The sequence below is a fragment of the Orbicella franksi genome, chromosome 3 (genome assembly GCF_964199315.1).
Source record: "Orbicella franksi chromosome 3, jaOrbFran1.1, whole genome shotgun sequence".
NCBI classification, from domain to species: domain Eukaryota; kingdom Metazoa; phylum Cnidaria; class Anthozoa; order Scleractinia; family Merulinidae; genus Orbicella; species Orbicella franksi.
Window position 1 is genome coordinate 32,193,273 of NC_138147.1, and position 23,049 is coordinate 32,216,321.

General features: G+C 39.7%; 3 protein-coding genes across 5 annotated transcripts in view; all 3 read left to right on the forward strand.

Moving 5' to 3' along the window:
• LOC145482090 (coiled-coil domain-containing protein 150-like) overlaps positions 1–22,741 on the forward strand; it is a 35,833-nt gene extending 13,092 nt beyond the window's left edge. Inside the window, exons 15-27 of one of the 3 annotated variants that reach the window (XM_081460687.1) lie at positions 81–250; positions 661–754; positions 2,024–2,193; positions 2,557–2,686; positions 3,194–3,400; positions 3,958–4,026; positions 4,528–4,604; positions 4,744–4,807; positions 5,526–5,612; positions 20,068–20,147; positions 20,845–20,953; positions 21,749–21,883; positions 22,146–22,741. In XM_081460687.1, coding sequence (XP_081316813.1) covers positions 81–250; positions 661–754; positions 2,024–2,193; positions 2,557–2,686; positions 3,194–3,400; positions 3,958–4,026; positions 4,528–4,604; positions 4,744–4,807; positions 5,526–5,612; positions 20,068–20,147; positions 20,845–20,953; positions 21,749–21,883; positions 22,146–22,217 — 1,464 coding nt within the window. In that variant the 3' untranslated portion in view covers positions 22,218–22,741. The other 2 variants (XM_081460685.1, XM_081460686.1) reach the window with 2 other exon arrangements.
• Positions 12,009–13,270, forward strand: LOC145480496 (adenosine receptor A3-like). Its single transcript, XM_081458740.1, has one exon. The coding sequence runs from the start codon at positions 12,338–12,340 to the stop codon at positions 13,268–13,270; it is 933 nt and encodes a 310-aa protein (XP_081314866.1). The 5' UTR covers positions 12,009–12,337.
• On the forward strand, positions 16,826–17,761 carry LOC145480497 (adenosine receptor A3-like). The gene has a single exon (XM_081458741.1). The coding sequence runs from the start codon at positions 16,826–16,828 to the stop codon at positions 17,759–17,761; it is 936 nt and encodes a 311-aa protein (XP_081314867.1).
• Positions 22,742–23,049: the final 308 nt, after the last annotated feature.

Sequence of the window (23,049 nt, forward strand, 5' to 3'; positions counted from 1 at the left end):
TGTTGTTTTGAAGTTTTCTGCGATTTATGTAATGACACAGAAAAGACTTGTTTCGTTGAATGCAATATTCTTCCTTTCAGATCGACACCTTACAGCGGTCGCTGAGTGATGCGCGGGAAAACAGCGCCCAGCTGTCCAGCACAATAGAGAGCTTGATGTCGTCACACACGGAGCTACAGGAGGCAATGGAGCGGCTGCAAACTGACATGGGACAGAAAGAGAGCGAACTCAATATACTGCGACGAGACAAGTATGTTTTTAATCACCTGGGAAAAAAATAAACTTACGGGCTCACTTTGCATTCAGATTTAAAAAGTAAAGCCTTGGAGCCGATAGTTCATAGCCGTCGGAACTTATCCCGGTTTCTGTAGCATGAAGCGGCTAGGAGTATTTCTACTCCCTCTGGACAGGATGCTAGTCCATCACGGGTCACTCCCCCGCAATTTGTTAGGTATCCCCAACAATTCGTCGGTACCCATTTATACTCCTGGGTGGAGAGAGGCACTATGAGAGTAAAGTGTCTTGCCCAAGAACACAACACAATGTCCCCGGCCAGAGCTCGAACCCAGACCGCTCGCTCCGGGGACGAGCGCACTAACCATGAGGCCACCGTGCCTCCACTTGTATTCAGATTTGGCTTTTTTTTTTTTCAAAACCCAGGATATCCTCTCAAGAGCTCATCAAACAACTGCAGTACGAGAATGATGCGTTACAAAGTAAAATCATTGCTGTAGAACAGACGGAGTTACAAGAGGTAAGTGGCAGGGGGCTCTACTCTTTAAATCTTTGGGAAGGAATGTGCCGCTGGTACATTGAACCATGATCAGCTTGATTTTGCAAACCCCCTACCCTATCCCAGACTAGCTATTCTCCTTACAGAAACTTTATCACTATCGTAGTCCAACATACGCTAGCAAGAACAGCATCTTACAAATTCACTTCCGAGTTTCAGTGTCTATTTTAGAAGCCCGGGTAAATAACCAGGCTGATCTCGACTAAATTATTTATACACTGGCCACTTTTCCAGTATATTATACCCTATTCTAGACTAAAACTGTCTGATTTCTATACCCTATCCCAGACTCTACTGCCTGAAAACCATACCCTTGACAGCGGTAGATGCTCATATAGTTCAAATACGACTTAACTTCCTTCTGAAATTGAATCCCAGATTGCGAGCTTCTAAAATGTGAGCTGTCTAAACGATATATTGTTGTCACAGCAAGTAGTTTTTGCTACTTTGGCAAAAAAAAAAAAGTTAGGAGAAATTTACGTTCGATTTTTCTGACCTGTTCTCCCGATTTTTCGAACCAATTTCGGCCCTAGATGGATCGAAGAATCGGGACTTCGCTGTAAATATTCTCGTCAGTAAAGAGACATTTATCAAACTAACTCGATTCGCTTTCTTGTCAAGTGCGCAAGTCAAAAAGGCGGGAAAACCACGCTTGCTTCTGATTGGTTAAAGAAAACTCCATGAACTTTGATTGGTGAAATATAGAGACTTGCTCTCATTTCCCGCCCGCTCATCGTTTACGCGCGGGCCTGAGTTCAAGGCCCCGTCCACACTACGCCGGAGAAATCGGAAAACGCAACACTCGTCGGTCAGTTTTTATTTTATTTTATTTTATTTTTTTGATTTGGCACACAAACAAAAATAGAATTACAGCACAATGATTAACAAATAACAAGAATTAACAACTACAATTTAGATATCAAAGGAGAGTTACTCAGACAGGAGAATATCATGATTATCGTAACGTCATCAATTTCGAAAAGCTCCGTTTTCAAAATGTTTCCCGTCCACACTAAAACGCCAAGCCGGCGTTTTCAAATTCCTTCGGTTTGAAGAGCGTTTTGACTTTTCGAAGAGCTCCGTTTTCGATACGGATCAGTGTGGACGAAAGCCCTAACCGGAGAAATGAAGGTGCGTTTTCAAGTTCTTCTGGCGCAGAGTGGACGAGGCCTAAATCAAAGGTTTTTCATTGGTGTTGTTCATTCGGGATTCCGTTTAATTGATTCTTAGCTTAGACCATTACGCGAAGCGCTGTCTAACGCTCAGGTTGACCGAGAAAGGATGTCCGATCAATTGGAAAGACTGCTGTCAGCGAATAAAGAGCTACAGGACAACATGGAGGTGCTGCAGACAGAGTTAGGAAGAAAGCAAACGGAGTTTGAGAAACTCTTGGATGAAAGGTACCTTAGAAGCTGCGGGAGCAAATCATTTTAAGCCTGGGGAGTTTACTGTTTCACAGTTCTGGGGAGAGGAAGGGAGAGGAAGGTCCGCCCTCCCATCCCTCCACCCCAACCCTCCTCGGCCACTTCCCTCTCCGCCAGTTCCTTCTCGACCCTTCCAACCGTTCACGGTTTCGTACAACTCCTCTTTTTCCAATTTCGTGAGAAGTAAAAGAATATTTTTGTAGGAGACAAACCATTTAAGCTTCCTTTATTGTTGCATTTAAAAAAAATTAAAACAAAAAAATGTCATTTTGGCATGCTGTGGGCAGATAGAATTGGTCCATTTGACAACACTCCGGTTTCGTGTTTTACTTTTCGTAGAGATCATGAAATTCGGAAATCACACGAGGAGAAGACTGTAGAGGTCGAGGAGAGAGTTGAACAAGTGCAAAGGCAAGGACAGAAAGATTTACAAGAAACAAAAACGAAACACAAGAAAGAGCTTGCGAAGGTAAACTTATATTTACAAATGAATCATTGCTTTAAATTCCTAGTTTACCAATCGCAACAAAAGCAAAAAAGCCACAATGAATCTAATGCAAAGTTTGGACAAAATCATATAGTCGACTGTAGGCGCGGAAACATCAAGCAAGCGCTGACATCAGCGCGGGAAAGCATGCAAGCGCCCACATCAAGCGCGGGAAAACATGCAAACAGCACTATTATAAGGCTGAAGACTTACGTAACCAATTCACGATTGGTTTCGATTTATACTTTTACCATGCAAACAACGACATTTCTTCTTGCGCTTGTGTTTTCTCTGTGTGGTTTTTCTTTTTTTTTTTTTTTTTGCTTTGGACTCTAGTGCTTCTACTTGCGTCGCTTGTTTCAGCATAGTGACAAAAAAATCGCAAAAGCTAGTCGGACGTTGTCCCATGTGTTAGATTTGCCTGTGCAACCCCTTTTCACTGGAATATCTAATGGTTAGCTTGTTTGGTATTTCTGTGGGTCCTTGCAGTTAAAGAAAGACCTGGATGACGCAAACGCCTATAAGAACAAGATCAAAGAGTCAAACAAGAAATTGGAAGAGAAAGTTAAGGAGTTAGAACAACAGTTGGCAAAAAACAAATCTAAAGTGAAATCACAAAAGGTACAAATGGAGCAGTTACGCAAAGCACAGAAAGCGAAAGATATTGAAGAGGAAGGTGCCAAGGGAAAAACTGAGGTAAGGAAAAAACCGAGAAGGACTGTATCCTTGAGCAGCATATGATAATAGTAGAAAATAATGAAAGAAATGCAAGAAATGTTTGTTTCAGTACTAAAAACTTACTTCTTTATAATTGATGTTTATCCTGCAATCGCGAAGCTGCGAGTTTCCTCTCGCCTACTCGCGTTACCTCGGGGAACTTTGAGGGTCTCGGGGAAACGAGAGTTGCTGTTTCCCGTAGGGCCAGTCATAACTGTTTTGTTATACCTCCCAAATCGAGAAAAGAAGAAAATGGGAAAAATGTTTTGCCTGACGCCGACTGGCACACAAGTTTGCCGTGGTTTCAAGGAGCACGACCTGATCACGTGCGAGTCCAAAGTTTAAGTTGTTGTTTCCCTAGGGAGTTAGTGAGTTTTGACCCATGACACGAGGCACGTTCTCCTCCAATCGGAAAACGTACTTCAGTTGGGAGGTATAACAATTTGTCATGTTTACAGCCTTTTGAGCCTGATCTTTACAAGTGTTGGTATTCTTCGAGGTATTCTTTGCTAGCGTTTTATTTCTTGCTTTTGCAGCATTTCGAGAAAGAGCTAAACAACTTGGAGCGTGTTAAAAACGAGTACATGCGGAAAAACAGTGAACAAGTATGTTAGTTCATAGCTACTAGTAGTTGTACTCCTCGTGTCATAACAACTAGATTCTACTAACACATGTCGTACATGTTTTTAATGTTAGCTATGAGACTTTGATAGTACATGAAGGGAAAATTCATTTGTTGACGATTTTCTTTATTCTCATCGCTTTTGTGGTTAGTTACGTATTGACCTAATGACGAGGACTTGGCTACTGATCACCTTTCTGAGAAACCTTTATAATTTCCCAGCCAAGTACTCCACTTTGCCATCTACACTTAAACCGCATAGTTGTTTTGTTTTTCTGGTGTTATAATTTGAGAGAATTAAAACCGTCAGCGACGAAATCCAAGCCCCCGTTATTTTGTTGGCTAAAAAGCGTTCAAATAACCTTTGCGCGGCGTTAATTTGAAAACCTTGCTTTGGTCTCTTCACTACACTTCATTGCCGTCACTTGCTATGCTTTCTATTCACAGTAACCGTCCTTTCACTGTGTTTTTGATGTTTTTGCAGGCAAAAACAATCGGCGAGTTTGTGTCGAAGTTTGCTGATCTTCAAACAGAATTAGAAACCTTAATTCAAGCTCAGCGGTAGGTTACATGCTCTGGATAACCAATTATTGACAATGTATGAATACTGTTATTTGTAGATGTTGATAACGTTTGATAGCGCGTTTAAAACTTTAAGTTATGAAAATTGTAATCCCCGCATCAATGTTACTGTTATCAGGGATAAAGAGGAAGAACTTGAACGAGAGAAGAACCTCCGAAAAGATGTGGAACAACGTTATAAGGTGAATTGTAGAATTGAGTTACTGAGCTGAAGGACTTGCGTCTCATTAAAGCGGTTGCGCTGTGTACCGCCTTCAATGCGAGCGCTACCAGGGTTAGAAAGTATCTGTAGGCTGGGTTGTTGCTTAGCTACCTAGATTTCTGCGATTGGAGTGTCAGAATCGGGAATTCTTCGCGGTTGCTTTTGAGTTCAGCGAGGATTTGTCGACAACGTTACTTATTATATATTGAACTCGCTATCTCTTTTCTGATTGGCCGAAAGCGTACAGTGAATTTTCGAAATCAGTGCCTGTGACGTCATCTAGCTGCAGATTGTACAATAATCATGTCAAGGACACTCAAGGTCATGGGTAACCCTGTCATGTATGACCGCAGTGCATGATTTCTAAGGGTAATCAGGTCAAGTTCGCGCGCTTTGTGTTGCTTGCCGTTAGTGAAGAAGCCAAAACATGACTTCCATTTTCTTTTCGTTCAATGTATGATAAAACAATTATTAGATTCGGTTTTGTGATATCCAGAATAATCAAGGTCTCGGTAGACCTCGGTAAGGGTTATCAGCCTCAGCCTTCAGCTTCGTCTGATAACCCCTACCTCGACCTTAATTATTCTGGATATCACAAAAACCGAATCTAATAATTGTTTATTGTTTCACGTTTATTATTCATTTGTAGAAATAAATTCTGCCTTATAGTTGACTTTGTCGTCGCCTTGTTCTTGTAGAAGCTGCAGGCGCGAGAAAAAGACTTAGAGACGTCGAGAAAAGACACGGAGAGAAAATTAGCAGAGGCCAACTTCGAAACACAACAGGTACATTAGATTATCAGATTTTCATACCATATTAAAAGAAAATCAGCAAATTTTCAGAAACAAGACTTGTCATGTCACTGAGCAGCATGTACAAAGTCTAGCCTGCGAGCAAGCACTTTTGGTGGTTCTCTAAACGAGCTACATTACGGTTTGCGCATCTTGAAAAGTTTAACCTAAATTTTTCAAGTTTGTCGTTTGTTATCCGCGTTAATCTTCTCCATCCTTAACCATCCTTGTTCCTTTGTGGTTTATTATTATCTCTTTGCTGTTTTTCTATCGTAGTAAACTATCATTTTCAGGTTTCCATCAATTAAAAGGTAATTTTATACATTGCCGAAACAACTCAAAATAACATGACTGAGGTCCTTTTCTGTAAGAGCTGCTGATAGCAACAAAAAGACAACATCGACTACAAGTTGACTTGGGACACAGAAAAAAGTGTTTTTAGAATTTCCAAGTGTCCGTAAATGTAAATTGAGGCAGACGTCTGCTTCTGTGTTTTCGTTGCGTCAATTTCTGGTATATATACAACAAATACTAAATTGGAAAGTAAATAAAAGGAAGACCTGTTTGACAGCTTGAATGAAAGGCGAGGAAAATTGTCAATCATCGCTTGTTACGAGTGTCTTGAAGTGGAGGCCACATGGAATACAACCAATTTGGAAAATTTCTCAGTTTTTGAGAAAAACGTGATGGTTTACTACTATCTCGAGTCGACTGACGCTTGCTTATCGAAGCTTCAAGCAGAACATAGACTACGCGTAGTCCCTCTTTCGCTTAGTCCGTCGTGCGTGATGCCAAACAAAACCGCGAGAAAAAAAAAAAAGGCCACGCGAAATCCTGGGGGCGATTTTTTCTCGCGGTTTTCTTTTGCGTCACGCTCGACGGACTGAACGAAAGAGGGACACTCGTAGTCTAACTGGAACAGCCCCTTTTCGGTAAATCCATTAAATGAGTTCAGTGGATGCCTTTAAAAAATGTCTTTCCCTGTCGCGCCAGCATGAATTGCTAAGATGTGTTAAATATCAGGTAAGCAGACAATGATATTTCTTACATGGAGCTGTCAAGAATCTCAACTTTATTTTAAGCTTTGAAGTTATTACTAAACACTGCTTATCCGAGGAGCAACTGGGGGCTCTGAGCATGCGTAGGAATTTGTATGGAACTCTGCTTTTTTCCCTCCGAGCACAGTATGCACATATATATTTTATACGGCTAGCCCCGTGAGAGGGCAAGATGAACCGAATCCTGCGCTGCGATTGGCTGCCCGAGCGGGCAAGATGTCGCTATCTTGCCCGCTCGGGTTTACCTTGTGTCCCGCAAGAAAATAGTTTTATTTTTTCGTATAATAAATCTCTTATTGACCAAGCTTGTGAGGTCAAGATGGCTGGATATTGGCCTCGTTCTTTCTTTTTGCGAGTTTATGGACCTCAACTCCGTCTCGGTCCATAAACAAGCAAAAAGCGAACTTGGGCAATATCCAGCCATCTTGACTTCACGCTTGGTCAATAACCCATACATCCTGACCTCACGCTTGGTCAATAACCGATATATATGTTATTGAACCAGTATGAGGTCTGCGGCTCGGTCCATAAACGTGCAAAAAAAACAAAAGAGCGAGACCAATATTCTCCAATAAGGACCGAACATGCTAGTTCAATAAAATATTCATAGCAATGGCTTTTTTAACTGAAATTACTCTCCAAACTTGAATGTTAATTGATTTCTTACTTAACAAAAAAAAAACTGTTTATTTTGCGCTATGAATTTAGACAGCAATTTCCCGAAATTAATTCGTGAGCGGTTCATCTTTGCGGTTCATAATGAAAATTTCGAACCGCGAAGGGAACCAATCAGAATCGTTCTTTTTCATCGCGGACCAGCTCAGCCGTATAATAAATATTTTTATTTTTCGACGTGAGCTTTACTAGAATGGACAACATCAGCTAATGCCCTTTTTTTCATATGAGGGCGCTCATTTGCGTTTAAATAGGCGCAGCAAACAGCTGTCTATGACCGTACATTATTTTAAAAGCGACCGAACAGCCCACGACCAAAACAGATTTACACGGAAGAGCTTTGAATTATCAACTTTAGAGATACGTTACTCTAGTTACATATATATTGTGTCTAAGACAGAAGTGAGATAAAAGTATTGAGGAGTTAGTAATGACAGCAGCCAACGTTTCTGAAGACGGACAGCACGGAGGACTTGAACTAACGTTTTGTTGGGCAAGTTTAACTGCTAGCACACATGGCCAGCTAACATTTATCTCAGTTTTGAACAGTTTTTTGTGCATTACTGCAGTTTTTGGGAATGCTTTGATCGTAGTTGCTCTTCGCAAGGAGTCCTCACTTCATCCGCCGTCCAAACTCTTGCTCAGTAACCTTGCAACAACTGATCTTTGTGTTGGTGTTATCTCACACCCTCTCTTTGTTATTTTTTTGGTCTCTGTGATGAACGAAAGTTGGGATATTTGTCGATTTTCATCAGTCACTGGTTTTATAACAGACCCCATTTTTTGTGGAGTGTCTCTGTCGACACTGACTGCAATAAGCGTGGACAGACTTCTCGCCCTGTGGTTGGGGCTGAGATACAGACAAGTTGTAACTTTGAAGCGCACCTACGTGATCGTTATAACCATCTGGGTTGTGCAGACTGTCGTATCTATGATGTCGTTGATTAATGTCCTCATAGCCATATCGTGTAGCATAATAGTTGCATCTATGTGTCTTGTAACCTCAATCTTCTCTTACAGCAAGATTTTCTTCACCCTCCGTGATCATCAAACTCAAGTACAAGACCATGTTCAACAACCGAACCAAACAAATCAACGGAACAAAGCGCGATACAGGAGGGTAGTGTCCACTGCGCTATTTCTCCAGTTCACGTTACTCGTTTGTTATCTACCCGACAGTGTAGTCATAGCTTTAATGTCTATTAGTGGGCTATCGACTCCTCTTTTTCTTGCCAGGGAATATACAGTGACTTTAGTTTACTTAAATTCGTCGTTAAACCCGATTCTTTACTGCTGGAAGATAAAGGAAGTAAATCAAGCAGTGAAAGACACAATCAGACAAGTGCTTTCCTGTCCATCCAGTTAGCTCTTGTTCGCAGGGCTTTGGCAAACCGAGGCACTAGCCCCAGTCATTGCTGTTCGTTTTTGTTGTTTATGTTCTTCATAAACACCCTAAATACTAGGAAAAGAATTTAACCATGGACATTCCTTCAGTCATAATTTTTTCCTGGACATTGCCTGTAATAATTTTTTTCTTTCTGGCTACGGCCCTGGTTCGAGTTACATTATCGCTTAGCTTACCTAAAAAAAAAAAGTACAAAAACTATATAAAACGGTGAAGAAGGTTCTTCCAAAAGCTGCCAAGAGTTTAAGAGTGGTGCTTACTTAATTTAGTTTATCGCTATTGCATGTTAATGAGCTTGTTTTGTTAACAGCGGGAAAAACATGGTGTTAGTTAAGACTTGTTCGGCATCAGACTGTGATGAAAAAAGTGGAATTCACGACAGTTTGTCTCCACAAGACTTATTATTCCAACGCGGTCTTCTTGTCAAGGGAGTTAAGATAAGCAGTGGGTGATTCAGGCTAAAGTGATGATCCGTTTTATTCAAAACAAGGGCAGGAAGCCGAGAGATTGTATATTTGGTTAGGAACGCTGAGTAATTCTGCCGAGGCGAAAAAGAATAGTTTTTCTTGGTTTCCGTAATCAAGGAATAATTTTCATGGGCTTGTGCAATTTGGAAAATACGAAGTCTTGAGTTTTATGTAGTCTGGTTTATCGTAATTCCAAAATTCAAAGAATATTGGAAATTTATATCATTAATCTTCCATAAGATAAAATAAGGATCATTAAGGATGAATCGATGGCGTTCAGACATTGCGGCGATGTTCTCTGATGAATTTCCTAAACTTTAATCATTATTATTATTATTAGAGCATTAAGGCAGCTGATACGCTAACAAAACGTAAACATAGTAGGTGGATAAATTAAACGAAGACCCGTTCTCTGCATTAGTTCTTCCTTGTTCAGTAGAAAAGAGAATATTTGCCCTTTTTGTTCCGTTCAGTGCTTGAGAAAAGAGGAAAGGTGGCTCAAAAAAATTGTAATAAAAAAAAGAAAATGATAATGCATATTTCTGCAGCTGCGAGTCTAAGTATTGTCAACAACTAGCAAGTCATAATTATTAAAAAGTGACAGCTAGGCAGCGTTTGTCCACTTCGTTTGTCTGGGCGTAAACAAGTTGGAATACCGTGCCATTGAAAACAAAGGCACCTGATATCAAGAAGATTGAGTTCGAGAAAAGTTGAATTATATTTTAAAAAAACCGAGGTATAGACTATTTATTATCAAGTTGATAAAGGCAAATCAACAGACTTGGCGAGTTAGCGAAACTAACTTTTGGAGCGTTAGCCTTTTGTTAGAGCAAACAGGTGAATTACGGGGTGAATGTGTGTTTGTGTAGTGGAAGATGGAACCAATGGAGGAAGCGTGTATATAGTGTAGGGGACTCTAAGAGCTGTCAAGAGAGCTCACTCCGAGGCTCATAAACTCAGATAAAGACAACATCAAGTATAAGTTGTTTGCACAAACGAAGACGTTTTTGTAGAATTTCTGTAAATGTAGATTGAAGCAGATGTTCACTTCGGTGTTTCCTTGCATTAGTTTTGGTTGCATACACAGCAAATACTGACTTCTAATTTAGAAAAATAAATTAGTAATGAATTTTGCAGTGGATCTTAACTCTAAAAAACAACGTTTCGATGTCATCTTGACATCATCTTTTACTTGCATGGAAATCAAAATAATGTTAAGTCTTCTTTATATGTGGACAGGCGATTTACGAATACATCAACAGTCTCATTTGTGAGATAAATAATAATAGATCGCATTAACAAATAGACGCTGCAAGTGTTGATTAGAAAACAGAGAGAAATGTCGAGCAAACACTGTCGAACGAGAGGAGCAAATACTGAACTGCACAGTTCATTAAAAGAAGACCTGTTTTATAGCCTGAGTGAAAGAAGAGGGCAGTCATTTCAGTATTAAAACACTGTAAATAACAAAGAGACCGTAGAGGACTTTCTTGCCTCTTTGAAGCTTGTTGTCAGTGCTTTGAAGAAGAGGCTACGCGAAATAAAAGCAGCTTTGAAAAGTTGCCAGTTTTAGAGAAAAACGATGGTTAGTTGTTCTCTCGAGTCAACTGCGCATTGTTATCGAAGATTCAACCGGAAAAGCCCTTTTTTCGAGAAATCCAGTGGTCTCCTTTCAAAAAATGCTTTCTTGGATTCACACCGGCGTGAATTACTTAACTGAATACGTTGCGCTTAAGCAAAAAATGATATTTCTTACATGGAGCTGCTAGAAAGTGTAATTTTTGTGGGATTTTACCAGCGTAGAAAACTCTATTTCAAAGTACAGGAAGTTGTTACTAAATACAACTTTTTGGAGTGGAAACTGGGGGCTCTGAGCATCCGCAGGAATTTTTTTGTCTCTCCATTTCAACTAGCTTTTCATTGGTAGTTAAAATAGGTGAGGTAAACAGCTGTCTAAGGCTCGGTAGTGCCGATGCGAAAATGAATAATTTTCCGGGGCTTTTCCGCAATCAAGAAATAAATTTGATGGCCCTCTGCAATTTAGGGGGAGTTTGTACAATGGGGATTGCGACTTGCCACTTGATTTTCAAAGGAAAAGCTCTTGAGTTCAGTTTAGTTTAGTTTTGTCAATGATTTGTATTCAGTGGAAGCCCGCCTTACGGTCACCTCCTTAATATGGTCACATTGTTATTCCGGCCAGTCCTTTTTGTCCCGCCGTAACCCCATACATTTTTTGTATATAAGAAAACCCCGTTTATACGACCAACGGCCACATTCTGAAATCCCAACTTGTATAATCCTCTATAATTTTACCCCGTTTACGCGGCCAACCAGTTATGTTCATCTTTCCATTGTTAATATTGTACGTACCTACTGAAGTTTCAACTTTTTGAAAAATTATGACTGCATTTCGAATGCTTATTTTGAAAAGGACAGTTGTTTAGAAGTTCATTTGTGATGTCTGTCAAGACGTCACCTAAAATAGATCTAGACCAGTCATGAAATTTGATCCACCTCGTTAATACGGCCAAATTTTCTTGGACGTTGGCGATCATTTTAACGGGCTTCCACTGTATATCAAATAAAGATCACTATAGGATGGCATAAAGATGCACAGACAGAAGTTTCTCTGAATTTTTGACCCGTTGATCGAGGCCGATGTTCACTGATGAATTTGCTTAGCTTTCACCAGTAGTATTTGTTCAACTTCAGGACAGTTTATACGCTGACAGCATGCAAAGTTTGCTGCTCTTTAAATTAAACAAGGTGCTGTTCTCTAGAAATTTCCTCCTGGCTGAATAGAAAAGAATAATTGTCATTTCTTTTTGTGTTCAGCTCTTCAGAAGAGAGAAATGGTCGCTTTAATTTCTTCAAACTTCAAAAGTTTTAAAAATCCTCTTGAAGTATATAGAAGGTTCATATTTCTGCAGCTGCGAGTGTGAAATGTTATTAATTACTAGCATGCCAAAATTAAAAGTGACAAGTTCCTTCTGTCAGTCTTGGCGTGTAATTTAAAAAGTCGAAAAACATGCATACAGTGCTGTCAAAAACAAACGGGTTGTTTTTTCGAGGTAGATTGAACGAAGCTTCATTACTTCAGTACTTTTCGCAGTAATGACAACCCTTAACTCTGAAGAGGAAACGCAAAACTCGGTTGAACAGCTATACTGTTCGGCTAATCTAACTGCTGAAATACACGGCCAGTTGACATTCATCTCAGTTTTAAACATTTTTGGGTCCGTTACTGCTTTTCTTGGAAATGCTCTGATCCTAGCCGCTCTTCGTAAGGAGTCTTCACTTCATCCGCCATCTAAACTCTTGCTAAGTAACCTTGCAACAACTGATCCCTGTGTTGGTCTGATTCTCGAGCCTCTCACTGTTACCTATTTAATGTCTGTAGTGAATGAACATTGGAATATTTGTCGCTACGTATCAGTCACAGGTGCCGTGATAGGCGTTACTCTGTTCGCGGCGTCTCTGTTGATACTGGCTGCAATAAGCGTGGACAGACTTCTCGCCCTGTTGCTGGGGCTGAGATACAGACAAGTTGTCACTCTGAAGCGCGCCCATGTGATCGTTGTTACGTTTTGGGTTGTGTCCACTGCTCTGACGGGAATGTCTTTTTGGAATCCTTTTATAATTTTTTGGTACATGTTTATAGTTGTGATATTCTCTCTAGCAACTTCGATATTTTCTTACACAAAGATTTTCTTCACCCTCCGTCATCATCAAAATCAAGTACAAGACCATGTTCAACAACCGAACCAAACAGATGAACTGAACATAGCGCGATACAGAAAGACAGTGCGCAGTGCCCTGTGGCTGCAGTTCACGTTAGTGGCTTGTTTTCTACCCCGTGGAATAGCGCTGGCGTTATTTGCTAAAGCAGTAATATCACCATCTGTTTATCTCGTTAACCAGTATACAACGTTTTTAGTTTACTTAAACTCGTCAGTAAACCCGATTCTTTACTGCTGGAAGATAGATGAAGTGAGACGAACAGTAAAAGACACAATCAGACAAGTACTTTGCTATTCATGCAGTTAGCACTTGTCGGACATATGGCATCGTTTAGCGTACCTACCTAGTAAAAGTGAAAACGATAGAAAATTGTTGAGAGCATTCTTTAAAAAAATTGTCACTGACTGCAATAAGCGTGGACAGACTTCTCGCCCTGTGGTTGGGGCTGAGATACAGACAAGTTGTAACTTTGAAGCGCACCTACGTGATCGTGATAATCATCTGGGTTGTGCAGACTGTCATATCTATGATGTCGTTGATTAATGTCCTCATAGCCATATCGTGTAGCATAATAGTTGCATCTATGTGTCTTGTAACCTCAATCTTCTCTTACAGCAAGATTTTCTTCACCCTCCGTGATCATCAAACTCAAGTACAAGACCATGTTCAACAACCGGACCAAACAAATCAACTGAACAAAGCGCGATACAGGAAGGTAGTGTCCACTGCGCTATCGCTCCAGTTCACGTTACTCGTTTGTTATCTACCCGACAGTGTAGTCATAGCTTTAATGTCTATTAGTGGGCTATCGACACCTCTTTTTCTTGCCAGGGAATATACAGTGACTTTAGTTTACTTAAATTCGTCGTTAAACCCGATTCTTTACTGCTGGAAGATAAAGGAAGTAAATCAAGCAGTGAAAGACACAATCAGACAAGTGCTTTCCTGTCCATCCAGTTAGCTCTTGTTCGCAGGGCTTTGGCAAACCGAGGCACTAGCCCCAGTCATTGCTGTTCGTTTTTGTTGTTTATGTTCTTCATAAACACCCTAAATACTAGGAAAAGAATTTAACCATGGACATTCCTTCAGTCATAATTTTTTCCTGGACATTGCCTGTGATAATTTTTTTCTTTCTGGCTACGGCCCTGGTTCGAGTTACATTATCGCTTAGCTTACCTACAAAAAAAGTACAAAAACTATATAAAACGGTGAAGAAGGTTCTTCCAAAAGCTGCCAAGAGTTTAAGAGTGGTGCTTACTTAATTTAGTTTATCGCTATTGCATGTTAATGAGCTTGTTTTGGTAACAGCAGCAAAACATGGTGTTAATTAAGACTTGTTCGGCATCAGACTGTGATGAAAAAATTGAATTCACGACAGTTTGTCTCCACAAGACTTATTATTCCAACACGGTCTTCTTGTCAAGGGAGTTAAGATAAGCAGTGGGTGGTTCAGGCTAAAGTGGCGATCCGTTTTATTCAAAACACAGGCAGGAAGCCGAGAGATCTTATATTTGGTTAGGAACGTTGAGCAATTCTGCCAAGGCGAAAAAGAAGAATTTTCCTGGGCTTTTCCGTAATCAAGGAATAGTTTTCATGGGCTTGTGAAATTTGGAAAATACGTTTTTACAGTGGGTTGCGATTTGAAGGAGAAATTGCGACTTGGTTTTTCAAGGAGTCTTGAGTTTAGTTTAGTCTGGTTTTATCGTAATTCCAAAATTCAAAGAATATTGGAAATTTATATCATTAATTTTCCATAAGATAAAATAAGGATCATTAAGGATGAATTGATGGCGTTCAGACATTGCGGCGATGTTCTCTAATGAATTTTCGAAACTTTAATTATTATTATTATTATTAGAGCATTAAGGCAGCTGATACGCTAACAAAAACGTAAACATAGTAGGTGGATAAGACCCGTTCTCTGCATTAGTTCTTCCTTGTTCAGTAGAAAAGAGAATGTTTGCCCTTTTTGTTCCGTTCAGTGCTTGAGAAAAGAGGAAAGGTGGCTCAAAAAAATTGTAAAAAAAAAAAAAAAAAAAAAAAAAAAAGAAAATGATAATGCATATTTCTGCAGCTGCGAGTCTAAGTATTGTTAGCAACTAACAAGTCATAATTATTAAAAAGTGACAGCTAGGCAGCGTTTGTCCACTTCGTTTGTCTGGGCGTAAACAAGTTGAAATACCGTGCTATTGAAAACAAAGGCACCTGATATCAAGAAGACTGAGTTCGAGAAAAGTTGAATTATATTTTAAAAAACCGAGGTATAGACTATTTATTATCAAGTTGATAAAGTCAAATCAACAGACTTGGCGAGTTACCGAAACTAACTTTTGGAGCGTTGGCCTTTTGTTAGAGCAAACAGGTGAATTACGGGGTGAATGTGTGTTTGTGTAGTGGAAGATAGAACCAATGGAGGAAGCGTGTATATAGTGTAGGGGACTCTAAGAGCTGTCAAGAGAGCTCACTCCGAGGCTCATAAACTCAGATAAAGAAAACATCAAGAAAAAGTTGTTTCTACAAACGAAGACGTTTATCTAGAATTTCTGTAAATGTAGATTGAAGCAGATGTTCACTTCGGTGTTTCTTTGCATTAGTTTTGGTTGCATACACAGCAGATACTGACTTCTAATTTAGAAAAATAAATTAGTAATGAATTTTGCAGTGGATCTTAACTTAAAAAACAACGTTTCGATGTCATCTTGGCATCATTTTCTACTTGCATGGAAATCAAAAAAAACGGTAAGTCTTCTTTATATGTGGACAGGCGATGTACGAATACATCAATAGTCTCATTTGTGAGATAAATAACAATAGATCACATTAACAAATAGACGCTGCAAGTGTTGATTAGAAAACAGAGAGAAATGTCGAGCAAACACTGTCGAACGAGAAGAGCAAATACTGAACTGCACAGTTAATTAAAAGAAGACCTGTTTGACAGCCTGAGTGAAAGAAGAGGGTAGTTGTTAGTCATATCAGTATTAAAACACTGTAAATAACAAAGAGACAGTAGAAGACTTTCTTGCCTGTTTGCAGCTTGTTGTCAGTGCTTTGAACAAGAGGCTACGCGAAATAAAAGCAGCTTCGAAAAGTTCCTAGTTTTAGAGAAAAACGATGGTTAGTTGTTCTCTCGAGTCAACTGCGCATTGTTATCGAAGATTCAACCGGAAAAGCCCTTTTTTCGAGAAATCCAGTGGTTGCCTTTCAAAAAATGCTTTCTTGTATTCACACCGGCGTGAATTACTTTACTGAATACGTTGCGCTTAAGCAAAAAATGATATTTCTTACATGGAGCTGCTAGAAAGTGTAATTTTTGTGGGATTTTACCAGCGTAGAAAACTCTATTCCAAAGTACAGGAAGTTGTTACTAAATATACCTTTCTGGAGTGGAAACTGGGGGCTCTGAGCATGCGCAGGAATTTTTTTATCTTTCCATTTCAAATATCTTTTCATTGGTAGTTAAAATAGGTGAGGTAAACAGCTGCCTAAGGCCCGGTGGTTTTTTTTTTTTTTTTATTAATATTATTTTATTTTTTTGTTAAAAACTTAATTAAAGATAACCTGTTTCAAGAATTTATGACCATTTTCTGAAAGTAAAGGCATAAGGGTTTCAAAACCAACAGTTGTACTATTAATTTGCATTTTTGTGGTCACTTGAAAGAAACAAAATAAAACAGCCAGTGTTTGCTAGTTAAACCATCTGCTCATTTGGTTAATTTATTTTTCCGAATTAATAATTCATGTTTGACGAAATGAAAAGAATTATAAACGAGGATTTATTACTCTGAGAAGTTTCAGGATAGCGACTGGTTTCTGATCAAAAGATTCCAGGTTGAAGGTAGATAGTTCCTTTTCGGAGTTATGACAACTGCAAACTCCTCTGCACATGAAACGCAAAACTCGGTTGAACAGCTATACTGTTCGGCTAATATAACTGCTGAAATACACGGCCAGTTGACATTCATCTCAGTTTTAAACATTTTTGGGTCCGTTACTGCTTTTCTTGGAAATGCTCTGATCCTAGCCGCTCTTCGCAAGGAGTCTTCACTTCATCCGCCATCTAAACTCTTGCTAAGTAACCTTGCAACAACTGATCTCTGTGTTGGTGTGATTCTCGAGCCTCTTACTGTTATCTATTTAATGTCTGTAGTGAATGAACATTGGAATATTTGTCGCTACGTATCAGTCATACGGTTTGTGATAGGCGTTGTTCTGTTCGCAGTGTCTCTGTTGATACTGACTGCAATAAGCGTGGACAGACTTCTCGCCCTGTTGCTGGGGCTGAGATACAGACAAGTTGTCACTCTGAAGCGCGCCTATGTGATCGTCGTTACGTTTTGGGTTGTGTCCACTGCTCTGACGGGAATGTCTTTTTGGAATCCTTTTATAATTTTTTGGTACATGTTCATAGTTGTGTTATTTTCTCTAGCAACTTCGATATTTTCTTACACAAAGATTTTCTTCACCCTCCGTCATCATCAAAATCAAGTGCAAGACCATGTTCAACAACCGAACCAAACAGATGAACTGAACATAGCGCGATACAGAAAGGCAGTGTGCAGTGCCCTGTGGCTGCAGTTCACGTTAGTGGCTTGTTTTCTACCCCGTGGAATAGCGCTGGCGTTATTTGCTAAAGCAGTAATATCAACATCTGTTTTTCTCGTTAACCAGTATACAATCGCTTTAGTTTACTTAAACTCGTCACTAAACCCGATTCTTTACTGCTGGAAGATAGATGAAGTGAGACAAACAGTAAAGGACACAATCAGACAAGTACTTTGCTATTCATGCAGTTAGCACTTGTCCGACATATGGCATCGTTTAGCGTACCTAGCTAGTAAAAGTAAAAACGATAGGAAATTGTTGAGAGCATTCTTTGAAAAGTGGTCGTCCAAAGTGTGCTACAGGGTCTTCTTAAATGAGCAATTTGTAAAGCAAGATGTATAAGATATGCTCTGAAGAGCTGTTTGTAATTTTAAATAAAGAGAAGAAGGACTGGAATTCACATCAATTGTTCTCCACAAGGCTGTATATTATTCCAAACGGCGTTTTGTCAGGGAAGGAGTTCGAGAGATCGTATATTTGGGTGCGAACGGTGAGCAATTCTGCCGATGCGAAAATGAATAATTTTCCGGGGCTTTTCCGTAATTAAGGAATAAATTTGACGGCCTTATGCAATTTAGAGGGATTTTATACAATGGAGTTTGCGACTTGCCACTTGATTTTCAAAGGAAAAGCTCTTGAGTTCAGTTTAGTTTGGTTTGTATTCAGTGGAAGCTTTGCTTACGGTCACCTCGTTAATACGGTCACCTTATTATTCCGGCCAGTCCTTTTTGTCCCGCCGTAACCCCATACATTGCCTTTATATGAGAAAACCCCGTTTACACAGCCAACGGCCACATTCTGAAATCCCAACCTGTATAATCCCCTATAATTTTACCGCGTTTACGCGGCCAACCAGCTATGTTCATCTTTCCATTGTTAATATTGTATGTACTTAATGAAGTTTCAACTTTTCTTTGAAAAATTATAACTGCATTTCGAATACTTATTTTCAAAGGGACAGTTGTTTAGAAGTGCATTTGTGATGTCTGTCAAGACGTCACCTAAAATAGACCAGCCATGAAATTTGACCCACCTCGTTAATACGGCCAAATTTTCCTGGATGTTGGCGACCATTTTAACGGGCATCCACTGTATATCAAATAAAGATCACTAGGATGGCATAAAGATGCACAGACAGAAGTTTCTCTGAATTGTTGACCCGTTCATAGAGGCCGATGTTCACTGATGAATTTGCTTAACTTTCACCAGTAGTATTTGTAGAGCTTCAGGACAGTTTATACGCTGACAGCATGCAAAGTTTGCTGCTCTTTAAATTAAACAAGGTGCTGTTCTCTAGAAAGCTCCTCCTGGCTGAATAAAAAAGAATAGTTGTCATTTCTTTTTGTGTTCAGCTCTTCAGAAAAGAGAAATGGTCGCTTTAATTTCATCAAACTTCAAAAGTTTTATAAATCCTCTTAAATATATAGAAGGCGCTTATTTCTGCAGCTGCGAATATGAAATGTTATTAATTACTAGCATGCTAAAATTAAAAGTGACAAGCTTTTTCTGTCAGTCTTGGCGTGTAATTTAAAAAGTCGAAAAACGTGCATGCAGTGCTGTCAAAAACAAACGGGTGTTTTTTTTTCGAGGTAGATTGAACGAAGCTTCACTCTAAACAACGAATGACACTGTTGAGGAAGAAAACTGCTGGGTTAAAGCCCCAGTGTAGTCAGATAGTTGCCCATATATGAAGTGCATACTCACTCGACAGCTTTTGTAACTCCAGTGCGTAAAACCTCGACTTAACCAGGGCAGACCAAAAAATGCGAAGAAAATTAGTAAAATTTAATTATTCCACCCCCACGTCCTCTACATGTAACAGGATTAGGCTTAAACAACAGCTGCATTTTCGTCAAACTCTTCGAGCATCTGCTCACTTTTGTTGGTTATACCTCGCGTGCTAAATGCACCCTAATACATCGTGGAATTGCAGGAATAAAAAAAATTAAACGCTGGCAGTGATGGCAATGATGGCACTCCGCATTACTGTGAGATTTTATGCAAAATAACAAAGGAATCCGCCTTAATTTGACCATTAGTATAGGGGACCGTCCACGCCATGCTGGAGAAAGTTGAAAACACAGCAATCACCGGTCATTTTGGATTTGTGTTTGAGGGAAACTCGAGCAGGGAAATCACGTGATTATCGTGATGTCATCGTTGTCGAAAAGCTCCGTTTTTAAAATGTTTTCCGTCCACACTAAAACACAGAGCCGGCGTTTTCAAATTCCTTCGGTTTGAAGAGCGTTTTCGGGAAGCTCCGTTTCCGTGACGGATTAGTGAGGACGGCAGCCCTAACCGTAGAAATATAGTTGCGCTTTCAAATTTCTCCGGCGCAGTGTGAACGGGGCCCAAGTCTTGCGGTTTCAAAGTCTGTCCATGTTTTAATCATTTTCGCCACCCCAGCCATTCCCCGATTAATTAGACTTAACCAAAGAGAGGTTACGGCGAGTTCCCTATCATAATTAAAAAATACTAAGGGTTTTTTTTTTTTTCAGGTTTCAGAGAATCTTCGTGAAGCTCAAGAATGGTTCAAGACAAAATTTGGGAATTTACAGGCTGAATTGGCGCGATCAAGGTACGGAATGCTGATTCCAAGTTTAAGAAAGAAATGAATTTTATATCTTAAATCAGGGGTATGCTTGTATCTTCGAAAGTATTTGGTTTCTGGTGTAGGCAGTGGTAAATTCAAGACATTCAAACGTGCTCTTTGAAACTCCCTCTCCGTCTTGCAGACTTAACTTCGTTTTGATTGGCTAATATAAGAAATGGGAAAAAAAAACAACAACGAAAATATGACAACACTAATCACGAACTTTGTCGATTGCCAACGGCGCGTCGCGTTGTACATAGACTAATCTTTTTTTCCGATACGTTAAACGCTTGGTAAATTAAACTTGCCACGGAGCTTTTAACTGTAGTTTACTGCGTGAAGAGGAACGATATAGCTTTTCTGTGTCAGCGTTTAGCTTCGGTTTCTGTTGTGTATTACGAATATTGCTACTTCCCCTGGGTGAGATGTTTGCCCATCGCATTTATCCCCCTCCCCTCCGTTGGAATTTTGTCAGGTTACCATTATAGATCGCCGATACCATTTATACTCCGAAAAGAAGAGAAGCACTGTGAGGGTGCAGTGTTTATCCTAAGATCACAACACAGTGGCCTCCGGGTGGGCTTTCACCCAGCCACCACAATCCACTGTCTAGCGCAAAATCCATTGGACAACGGGCTTTCTTTAGTTTGCTTCCAATGTAACCCTTTCTTTTGTTTTACAGGAAAATACAGGACGCGTTGGAAAAGCAAAACCGAGAGTCCTTTAAGAAACGAGACCACGAGAAAAGGAAGGTCGATGAAGCCACCGAAAAAGCCAAAGAACTCATGAGGGTAAAGTCAAGTTTTTGCGTTGAGGCTGTAGCTTCTATAAACGCTGCACGAACCGGCGACTTCAGTTCAGATTGATCTCTACTCCCACGAAGGGACTAAGCTCAAAACGTCGATTTCTCCAATTTTGCCTCGGAGGTCAGCTTTCCTTCATCAACTAGAAGTTGGTGAAGTTCTTTTTGCAGCGTATCAGATACCTTAAGTGTATATGACAGATATTCTTTTTATTTGCTAGATGGAAGTTACAGGAGATCATTACATGAAAATCGAAAACAAAAATTGGATATCGTTTTTCTTCTCCGCGTTTTAGCCGTGAACGTTGCCTTCCGGTTGGGTTAGAAACCGCAGGGGTTTAGGACCTGGGACTAGTCAGGCTGTGACGTCAAAACAAGAACGTAGGTCTGCATATCTTTCGTAAATGTTTACAATTTTCAACCAAAATTGGAATTAAGCTTGAACTACGCCTTATTCCTTTTATATTTTACTTGTTATTATTATTATTATTATTATTATTATTATTATTATTAATATTATTATTATTATTATTATTATTATTATTATTATTGTTGTTTTTTTTGTTTTTTTCGTTTCTATTTGTTTGGTTCGAAAAATATGTCGAACTAAATAAATAAAAAGAAAATATCTGTCATCTACACTAATCGTCCTGCTGAAACAATTGTGGTATTCCATTCGTTATAGCTCGTTTTCGCTGCATAACTACCTTGTTAGTACAATTGCGGACACAGTTCTGGTGAATGACACTGAAATCTGACTAAAATCGATACTTTCACTTCGCAGGCGAGTCGAATGACAATCAGTAAACTTGCGAGTGACGTGGCCGAGAACCACTGGGAAACAAAAGGAATGAAACACGCTCTACAGGCCGAGAGGGACTATAACCTAATGACCACACAAAAACTGGAAAGACTCAAGGTACAAAATTCTTACTCACTGGGGTGGACTGTTCGTCATTTCGCCCCAGCCTGTAAAACAGGGCAATGTCGTAGACTCCGGTAGATTCAGCTCGTTTAACCGAGGTTTTGTCCATTTATACATTTTACAGTTTACATTTATTCTGCCTGTTTCTCTTTTTGACTGCCTTTTACTTAACTCTCATTTCTTTATTACCTTTTGTATATGTATGAGAGAGTTAGCATAAACTCATTATTGTCGTATCTTGGTTCTTTCTCTGTAGGAATCGACAGCGCGACAAATGGAAGGTTTAGCAATTGAGCTGGATACGTTGCGTCGTTCAGCTCACAGATGACAGCATTTTACATCTTGAAAATCAGCGTCTTAACACGGTCAGAAGTTTATTCACAATAATAGTAAACAACTCTGCTCAACACACTCGCTCATGTGTCAGTAATGCCACGGACAGACTGTGTGGATGTTTTCTTTCCCAAGAAACTTTCAATGCGAACGTCACGCAAGACCCAGTTAAATGCGCTTTCGATTAACGTTGCACAAGTAGTCACGCATCACGCCTCAGATTTTAACTGGGAATAAAACAGGTACAGTGTAGTCCTATAAGCCCTTTGCACGATCCGGTCACATGGTGCAAAATCACACATGCTGGGATGCAAGTTGCACAGTGGGACTTCCAAACCAAAGGCAGGTCCAGGTGGACTGGTACGAGTTGCTTTGTTTTGGAAGTCCCACTGTGCAACTTGCGTCCCAGCATGTATGATCTTGCACCACGTGACCGGATCATACAAAGGGCCTATTACAAAGGCCCAGCAGTGTATAGCTAATACGTCAGGCATTGTTCGCCAATTGGTAATTTTTGGGTTGTACATATATTTATTTGGGTTACAGTGTAAAATGAACTTTGTACAGTTTTGTAAATAAGTATGACTTACAGACGCCCTTTTAAACGGGTCAGCGGTGTTTGAACAATTTAGCTTAAAAGGTCGCTTCAAATCTAAAACGGGTTCTGCTCACCGCTTGAGAATATGTTGTCTTTATTATATAAATAAGTATTTATTAATGTTAAAATGTAAAGGAAATATAATAGACTAATTAGGGTAAAGAAACGAGAGCTCAAACGAGCTAAACTTCGTCAGGCAATTTTCAAGTTCCTTTACTATACTCATAAA

Coding starts and splice junctions, on each gene's coding strand:
- LOC145480496 (XM_081458740.1), top strand. CDS start 12,338: ATGACAACCCTTAACTCTGAAGAGGAAACGCAAAACTCGGTTGAACAG.
- LOC145480497 (XM_081458741.1), top strand. CDS start 16,826: ATGACAACTGCAAACTCCTCTGCACATGAAACGCAAAACTCGGTTGAA.